The sequence below is a fragment of the Sander vitreus genome, chromosome 19 (assembly GCF_031162955.1).
Source record: "Sander vitreus isolate 19-12246 chromosome 19, sanVit1, whole genome shotgun sequence".
Lineage (NCBI taxonomy): Eukaryota > Metazoa > Chordata > Actinopteri > Perciformes > Percidae > Sander > Sander vitreus.
Genome location: NC_135873.1, coordinates 3391152 through 3400130, shown reverse-complemented (window position 1 = coordinate 3400130; position 8979 = coordinate 3391152). Strand labels below are relative to the sequence as shown.

Below are 8979 nucleotides of genomic sequence, written 5' to 3'. Positions count from 1 at the left end.
CCTCCCCAACACATGCAACAAAGCTAACCGGAGCGTGACACAGTCTGTGTCCATACAGTCCAGAGGTGACATCAGATCAGCTGAGATAACTGAAATCACCTGTGCAGATGTACTACTGGTGTGCAGGGCCTTTACATTTGGTTATTAAATAATTGTGATTAATATATGGCCTATATGTGGTAGATCTTACCATAAGTTATCTACTCACTATGGAGACACTGTAGTTCTCAGTTGAAATTATATAACAATATGTTATTGATAAAAATAAAAAACACTAATGGGTATCATAGTAACACCATTCATCTTTTCAGAAATATATGTAATGATAAAATAAATTGAAACGTACCATCATAATAAGCCTAGCTTAAAGTATCAATATCATAATAATAGAAATGTTGCTTCTGCATGTGATTATCCTTGTGTTATGTGGGTTTATTTTGAATCAAACAACACAAAATGTATTGCAACACTTCTGAGTCTATCCAGTCAATACAACAATCATTATACCGTCAACATTCAGCCAGTCAGCACATTTCTGTATGTAGGCCACAGATGATGTAAAGCAGCCTGCAGCAAAGCCATTGCTGTCTGAAAAAAGCTGGTGGTCGGCTCCATATAGGCTACAGCCTTCTTCATGCATGGCGACACATATGGGCCCAACCGGTGCTAGATGTATGTGTGTGCGCGTGCACGTGTGCCCCGCGTGAGTAATGCAGTGGGATACCCAGCAGCGCTGCCAGATTGCATAACCACCAACCAGTCATATAGCTGGTTTGACTGGCTGCGGACAACAACAAGCAAACATACACTTGCAAGATGCAGCATCAACCGGACATTTTAGGAAATACGCTTTACAGCTGTTCTTTTTCCTCTCACCTTGTGATGCAATATTTTAGGGGGAGGACAAAGTCTGTCACGAGCTGCTTTTGAGTGCGTAATCAGTCACAGTTTGATGCGCTGTACGTCCAGTCCTCCGACCTTGTGCATGCGTGAGGTGGGATGAAAATACTACCATATATTCACATCTAACCTCAGTAATAAGAGGCTAATGATAGTAATAATAACAATAATAACAATAATAATAATAATAATAATAATAATAATAATAATAGGCCTAATACAAACGACATATACATTAAAAAATAACACAACTAAATTATAAACATGCATACGTTTCCATTACTGAAGGTGAATTTATTAATTCATTCTGCCTCTCTCTGTGATTCACACACCGACCATGATGACGGTGACTGGAGGAGCGGAGACTTCTTACGTCAGACGAGGAGAATGACAAGCGCGTCCAATGAGAGGCCGAGGATGTGCAGCGCGAGGACGGACCTGCCGACAGAAAGGCTAATAACCATGCCAACCGAGGAATATAGCGCGCGCCGCTGACTGGGGAGAAAGAGAGGGGGGGAAACCCTAAAAGAAGAAATATATATAAATAAAAAAAAAGATATATATATATACACAGAGTGAAAGACAAAGGACAAGAGAGGTATCCTGGTTTCCTGCAGGGGGAAGAAGAAGAAGACAAGGAGCTGGTAATTCTTTCTTTTTTTTGTTTCTGTTGCGTGGTCTCCCTTCCTTCCCTCTCTTCTCCCTCACTCCCTCCCTCCCTCCTTATCGCTCTCGCTGGTTCAGGGACTGCACTGCTGCAGCTGAATGAAACCGAGTCAGGTATTTATTGTTCTCTCTATCGCTAAAAAAAAAACAACACCACACACACACACACACACACACACACACACACACACACACACACACACACACACTCAAGGCTGAGCGGCGGTTTAAGAGCTCGTGCCAGGGTCGCTGAACGCGCTGCTGGTGGTTTGAAAAAAAGTGGATGTTCCTGGCTGCACGAGCTCCCGTTACCGCAGGGATATGAGCCTCCTGAGCTGCGGGGCTTTTGGTTCGGGTTGTGGTGGTGATGACCTTCCCTGGCCGTTTGCAGTCATTGGCGGTGTGTGTGTGTGTGTGTGTGTGTATGCGCGTGTTTGTGCGTGCACATGGAGCATGAACGAGAGAGAGATGAAAAATAAAGGGGGCGGGAGGTGAAGCCAGGAAGGGTGTGTGGGGAGGTTGAGGTGGGAGGTGTGAGAGGGGAGACATTTTTTTTTGTGAATGGAGCTCCACATCCTTTTGGCGCGAGCGCGAGCGCGCGCTGGCAGCTTGGCTGGCTGAGCTAAAATTAGCCTCGTGCCGGATTTTTCTGTCTGCGTGCGGCAAGCGGCAGCACCATATGTGGATCAGAATCCGAATTAACGAGGGTCTAAACTCACGCACGCACTCACTCACGCACGCAGGTCTGGGCACGCGCTCATACACGCTACCGGTGAATAGGACAGCAGCTTCCACCGCGCCGTGCCCCAGGACGTCATGCACCACTTTTAGAGATGCTCTAAAAATAGAATTTGTTGATGATGGTTTTGACTGTGATGAAATTGAACATCTTCTGTATCCGGCATCTTTTAGGTAGGAATGCACCAGATTGAAGCTTTGTTGGATTCTTTAATTGCGTTGTTTATTTTGTGTGTTAAGGATGCTCGGTCTGTCACGTTGCTTTAAAACCCAAAATGGAAGGAATATTACAGTCATTTATGGATTTCTTTTCCCTTTTTGTGTGCGTGTGCACACCTGCTATTTTGCTGCTGCTAATTACCTGTCAGCGTGGTGCGTGGGAGCTGCTGGTGACGTGCGTGCTTGGGGTCAAGAGCATAGTTGTTTTCATGAATGAATGAATGGGCGGGTGGATGGATGGATGAACAATTTTTTGTTGCTTTTTTTTATCAAAAGGGGGTTCGATCTTAACACCCTCATTTTCCTTGTCTTTCTCGTCCCTGTATTCCTTCTTTGTTTTGTCCTCGACTCTTGCCCCCCATCCTGTTTCGTTCTGCCCCTTAACTCACTCTCTCTTCCTCTCTCTACTTTCTTTTTCATCCTCTCTTTCCACAACCTCCTCTTCCCATCTTCTTCATCTCTATGCTCCCCCTTCCCCCCCCATCCATTTAAATATAAATATATATATATATATATATATATATATATATATATATATATATATATATATATATTCTTACTTCGTTCTTACTTCATCTTTATTTTCTGTTTCTTCTGGCTTTCTGTTATATGTATATCTTATCATTCCCCCTTCTCGGAACATTTCCCTTTTCTTTTACACATTATTGACTTTCTCCTCTCCCTTCCCTCCTTGCTACCTCCATTTCCTCTCCTCTTACTCTTGTCTGTTTTCCATCCGTTTATTTTATTATTATTTACACCGCTCATCTTTTCTCCTCTTTCTTCTCTCCATTTCAAACTTTGATAAATTACTCCTTTTTCCTCTGAACTTACTTATTCTTCCACTCCTTGACTCGCTTCTTTCCTCCTCCCCACCTTCCCTTTTACCTTCTACTTTCCTCATTTTCTCCCCCCCCCTTCCCTTTCTCTCTTGTGTCTCCAGCTATGATTCTCTCCCTGGCCGCAGTAGCAGCCATGAGTAGCGGCAGCGGCAGCAGCCTCAACTCCTCCTCCCCCCTCGACCCCTTCGACTCCTCCACTTCCTGGAGCCTAGCCGAGGACCCCTCCAACTCCTCCTCTGAACCCGTTGTGCGAACTCTGACCCCTGACCTCCAGCCAGCGACCACCGCTGTCGCTGTCCAGGAAGTCAACCCCTGGGATATCGCGCTTTGCGTGACCGGGACTCTCATCTCCTGCGAGAACGCTCTGGTGATCGCCGTGCTGTTCTACACGCCGACGCTCCGCGCTCCCATGTTCATCTTGATTGGATCACTGGCGGTGGCAGATCTTCTGGCCGGCCTGGGCCTCATCTTGAACTTTGTCTTCACCTATTTGGTCGACAGCTCGGTGGAGTTTGTGACGCTGCTGTCGGTCGGACTGCTCATCTCGGCGTTCTCGGCATCTATCCTCAACATTCTCGCCATCACGGTGGACCGCTACCTGTCGCTGTACAACGCCCTGACCTACCACACTGAACGGACAGTCACCTACACCTACGTGATGGTGGCCCTCATCTGGGTGCTGTGCCTCACACTCGGCTTGCTGCCGGCGTTCGGTTGGAACTGTCTGCGGGACGAGTACACGTGCAGCATCTGCTGGCCTGTCACAAAAATCAACGCTGTGGCGCTCGCCGTCACCTTCCTGCTCGTCTTCGCCCTGATGATGCAGCTCTACCTGCAAATCTGCAAGATCGCCTTCCGCCATGCGCAGCAGATCGCAGTGCAGCACCAGTTTGTGGCCATCTCCACCACCAAAGGTGTTTCCACACTGTCGGCCATCCTGTGTGCCTTCGGGGCGTGCTGGCTTCCGTTTGCCATGTACTCCATCGTGGCCGACTCCAGCTACCCCATAATATACACCTACGCCACAGTCCTCCCAGCTACCTGCTGCTCTGTGATCAACCCCATCATCTATGCGTTCCGAAACCCGGACATCCAGAAGTCGCTGTGGATGGCCTGTTGCGGATGCGTCCCGTCCAACCTCTCGCTCAGACCCAGGACCTCCAGTGATGTGTAGCAGGGAAAGGTTGGTTTCTGTCTGGCATGATGCTCGACTGCTGAATCAGGGTTGTAGGAGGGAGAGGACGAACTGGGAACAAGAGATCAGGAGGTGGAAGGTAATGGCTGAGGAAAGAGATTTCCTCTACACTCATATCAGGGATGGTAGGCTGATGGCGAACGCACGGCTGGCCACAGTGAAAGTGGCAGTGGGACATGTAGAAGCGAGGACAGTGCATGGTCAAAAAAAAAAAAGATAGAGCTAATACAGATCGTGTGGCTTGGAGAAAACCAACAGAGGGATGGATGTGACGTGAAACCAACTGCAAAAAACCTGATTGAGGTTTCCTCATGGTGATTGTAGGAGAGGCTCTTTTGACTTTTTCAACTGAGAGGAGTAAGGCCTACTTCTCAAGAGTAGCATATAGGTGACGGCGGGGTTTAGGAAGAAATGTCCTCAAATCTCAATAGGACCTAAACTTGGGCAACACTGCATGGTTATGCAATCAGAAGGAGGGAAACAGTCTTAAAATACTGTATGTGTTTTAACTGATGTGTTTCAAATGAAGTGGCGTGTGGATAAAAATACAATGAGCTAAATATAGACAACGAATGACCTTGAGTATTCTCAATGAGCTATCTTTGCAGGCGTCTCCTGACAGGAAAAAAAACAAAAAACAAGAATATTTCCTCCCTTGAACATATTGTAACAACGATGTTCCCCTTGATCTGATGCAGATTCAGTAATTAGTGAGTTTATAGACAGAGAGTGTAACAATAATTCATTCTTATGTGCTGAGATTGAAATTAGATGGTGTTCATTGACATTGATAGTCTACTGGGCCCATTTTCCCAACGCCAACAGCACAATCTGCATTTTGTCAAACACATTTTGTGTGCATGAAGTTGGCGAAAAATGTGTCAATTGAGAGAAACAGCTCCTCATCACAACCCCTAAAATTAAATCTAATCTACGCGGCTCCTAATGCATAGATAACACTGCTAGTTTGCAAAACCTAGAGAGGGGTTTCCAAATTTGGGCCACTGTGTCTTTCCTTGGTTTGATGAAATCAAATCTGCTCCCCCGTCTAAGAAAAACGGTTTTCTCAGCCAGCCGGTGTGCCGTGACTGTGAAGCAGAGAGAGCTGAATTCAGCACCAAGGACAGCGCCACTGCAGAGCGCAGCCTGCTACCCTGGGAATGCTCTCTGCGGCGGGTGGGGGGGTGAGCGCTGGAAAGTAGGCTACGCTGTGCTCTACACCATCTTGATAGGGAATGTGAGATAGGTTTTAAAGGGACATTCCAGTGGAGTTTGATTGCTCATTTGCAATACATGCAGTGTAAATTGACTTTTGTTTTCATGCATACATGATAGCTTAAGGTATTTTGAAATCCTTTTTGCTAGAACTGCATAATTCACCTGATTCAGTGCTGAAAAGACAAACAAAACATCATGATGTGTCTGATTTGGCCAGTAAAGCTAGTCTATCACTGTGACTCAGAGAGCAGCTTATATTTCTGAACAGCTGCCCATTTTGAAATCACTTCCAGTTTCTGCTTGTAAGCAAGACCACCAGGAACGATATCAAAGAGTAGCTAATGTCAAACAACAGTCAATCAAGACAAATCAAAATGCTTTCACCAGCTATTATGTGAAATGAAATGGTAACACCTCATTTTACACAATAGTGGTTCATATTTTCTTTAAAAGATATTTACTAATAAAACAGTTCCAACGAAGGCAATAAAACACTGAAAATCATTCTACAATGAAGTTTAAAAAAGCAAGGGACTACAGAAAATGCCTCCAGTCATGCTCAAATTATCCTTAAATATCCTCTTGAGGTCCTATAGCGCGACTACGATTTGGTTCTCTCTATCCTCCATCGTTCTCTGGCCTCTCTTGTATCTCAGCAGCACAAATTATGCATGAGAAAAGCAATGTATGGCCCCAGGAGTGCCAGTAAAGCAAGCCTTCCGACATGTGCAAGGTGAAAGCAGCTGATGTTTTTCAGACGCAAAGGGGACCTGGACGTTTATCTGCATCTGCAGAACGCCTTTTCAGCTCTAAATTTAGAGACAGCATTCTAACTCCATTGCCCGATTGATTATTCATTAGCTAGAGGAAGAGCTGAGCACAATCCATATTGAATAGGTCATTTTTCATGTAGACGGCTTTGGTTGCCTAGAGTACATTCAAATTGTACTTGGATACTGCCATAGTTCTGCAAAAAACTCTAGACTGGATGGTTTTTCCATTGCTACGGAATAAAAAAAACACATTTAATACTTTAGTCACATTATCAGGAATATTAAGGGGAAATGGTAAAAGCCGATATGAACAACGTGAATTCAAAAATCTATAATAATGCTGTAAAACATGAGCATCAGATGGTCTAAATTCCTCTGGCTTGTGCTTTACGCCTTCCATTTTCATTTCCCTACTGGCAGTAGCTGGATAATTGACACACACACCGCACAACACACATCGCACATCACACACACACACACACACGAATAAGCAGTGCAGCTCTGCCCCGGGGCCCCTCTGAAGGCTCGGCAGGTTAATGAGAAGCGAGAGAGGCGAGGTGACGTGGCGTGAAATAAAAACGCCAGGCGAGACACGCTTTAGCTTAACCTCAGGTCACGTCCACCACACACCCAATCAGGATGAAGTCATTTCCCACTGAAAGGGCATCATGTAAGTTAAATCCAGCTAATGTTAATAACAACTCGGCAATAATGGCGCCGGGAATTGGCCTAATGTACAGAGGATGTAGTGAGGATGAGCAGGAGAGGGGATTTATTGCCAACCTTTATCTGCATTGAAATGATCTACGGAGATAGTTTTCACTTGCGTTCCTCTGCACAACCTCACAGAGAGGAACCATGACTAAGCTGTTGGCATGCTGCCAATATACATGAGTGGGAGGTGTTCTGGCTTTGGGAAAATAGTTCATAGAAACTGTATAGTTTCAATCTATAAAAGTCACTCAACTCAATACTAGAAAAAGAAAATACACGTTGACAGAGAGTCACTTCAAAATTCAACGCTTTCTACCAAATAAACCACAACAATAGTCAACAGCAAAGAACACACTTTAAAAATGGCTCTCAGGAGAAGCAGGTATTAAGATTTTTTCTATAGTGTAAATTAAAACTTAGAGTAGAATTGTTTTCTATTTTCCTCGGGCAGCAGCAAACAATCAGTTGTTGTTTTGTTGGCAGAACAACAGTTACACTTACTCTGTCAATGTTTTTATTTGAAAAGGCAGAGTCTCTTGTGTTTTTTTTTTTACCTTATTGGAACAAAAAGTCCTTTGCAATAATGTCCAACTTTATTTTGCTGTGTACAAAAAGCCACAATGTAGAAAAAAGAGAAAGAAAGACGGAGGTGGTGGGCTCTGAATGGTTTGCAGAATAACTCAAAGTCAATATTTCAAAGCAACAAATAGCACATTGTACTGTATTTAATGGGAATGTGGCCTGGCTGACTGGCTGGCTGGCTGGCTGGCTGGCTGTTTTTTTATCCTCCAAAAGACATTTCAGCAGGAGCGAATCACAGAAGTAGGACAAACCTAAATATGAAGCAAATGCTCCATTTCCATTTATAGACGGTGTTTTGCAGACACAGATCTTGCAATACTTTTTTTTCCTCATTAAAATTAGCTTTATTTTCATGTTCGCAGTAGCTTAATTAGTGTTAGATGTCTCATTTTATAATATAAGAGTTAAAAAACAAAAACATCTGAAAGTCACAGCTGTTAAACAAGTCGACCACCTCCCTCTCTCGCTCTCTCTTTTTGCTCAATCAATGCATTGACGGAACTGCCTAACGGTAAAAGACTTGCATCAATTATTAAGTGAAATACTTTCAATTACTCTGAGGCTGAAAACATGAGACGGATGGAGTTTGCTACTTTTGGTAAGCTTGGTGAACTGTAGCACTGTGAGTGACGTGACTCACCAAACTACTCGATCCCAGAGAGATAATTAAATCCATTTCACATAGGAATCTGATGCAGATGGCACACAGTTCTCCTGTACGCACAATGACGTGTGACACTTGCTTAGTCACCTGTGTTTGGAGATGCTAGATGGGACACACAGATTACATTTTAGACGAGGTTAGTGTCACATCCGGCACAGTTTCTATAAAACAGCCATGTAACACTGATGGAGAATCTGCACTAGCTTGGCTAATGCTATTCAAGCTGTCCCTCTGTTTTACATCCCTATTAAAAATTGATCAAACTCAGATTCAATTAGGATCGTGACTCAGACTTGGATTAAACAGAAATGTATTTTCGTGGTTCGTTTTAGCCTCTGTTTGCGACAGATGGCTGTGCCTTACAGCGTATCTCAATGACAAATGTCAAAGGTTTTAGTCATGAGAAGTCATCAGCTTTTGGCTGCAGTTAAAGCTCAGTCACACAAACTCTTAAAATGGAAAAATATC

The 8979-nt window shown here is 44.2% G+C and overlaps 1 protein-coding gene across 1 annotated transcript; it reads left to right on the top strand.

Annotated features, from left to right (window-relative positions):
* Nucleotides 1–2423: 2423 nt before the first annotated feature.
* gpr185b (G protein-coupled receptor 185 b) lies at nt 2424–4539 on the top strand. The gene is made up of 2 exons (XM_078276507.1): nt 2424–2478; nt 3467–4539. Exons 1-2 carry the CDS (start codon nt 2424–2426, stop codon nt 4537–4539), a joined length of 1128 nt encoding a protein of 375 aa, XP_078132633.1.
* The last annotated feature ends 4440 nt before the right edge of the window (nt 4540–8979 follow it).

What these genes read in the sequence shown, in the direction of transcription:
- gpr185b (XM_078276507.1), top strand. Translation starts at nt 2,424, where the DNA reads ATGATGGTTTTGACTGTGATGAAATTGAACATCTTCTGTATCCGGCAT. An exon ending in CTGTATCCGGCATCTTTTAG is followed by an intron (nt 2,479 to 3,466) that starts GTAGGAATGCAC and finishes TTGTGTCTCCAG; the next exon opens with CTATGATTCTCTCCCTGGCC.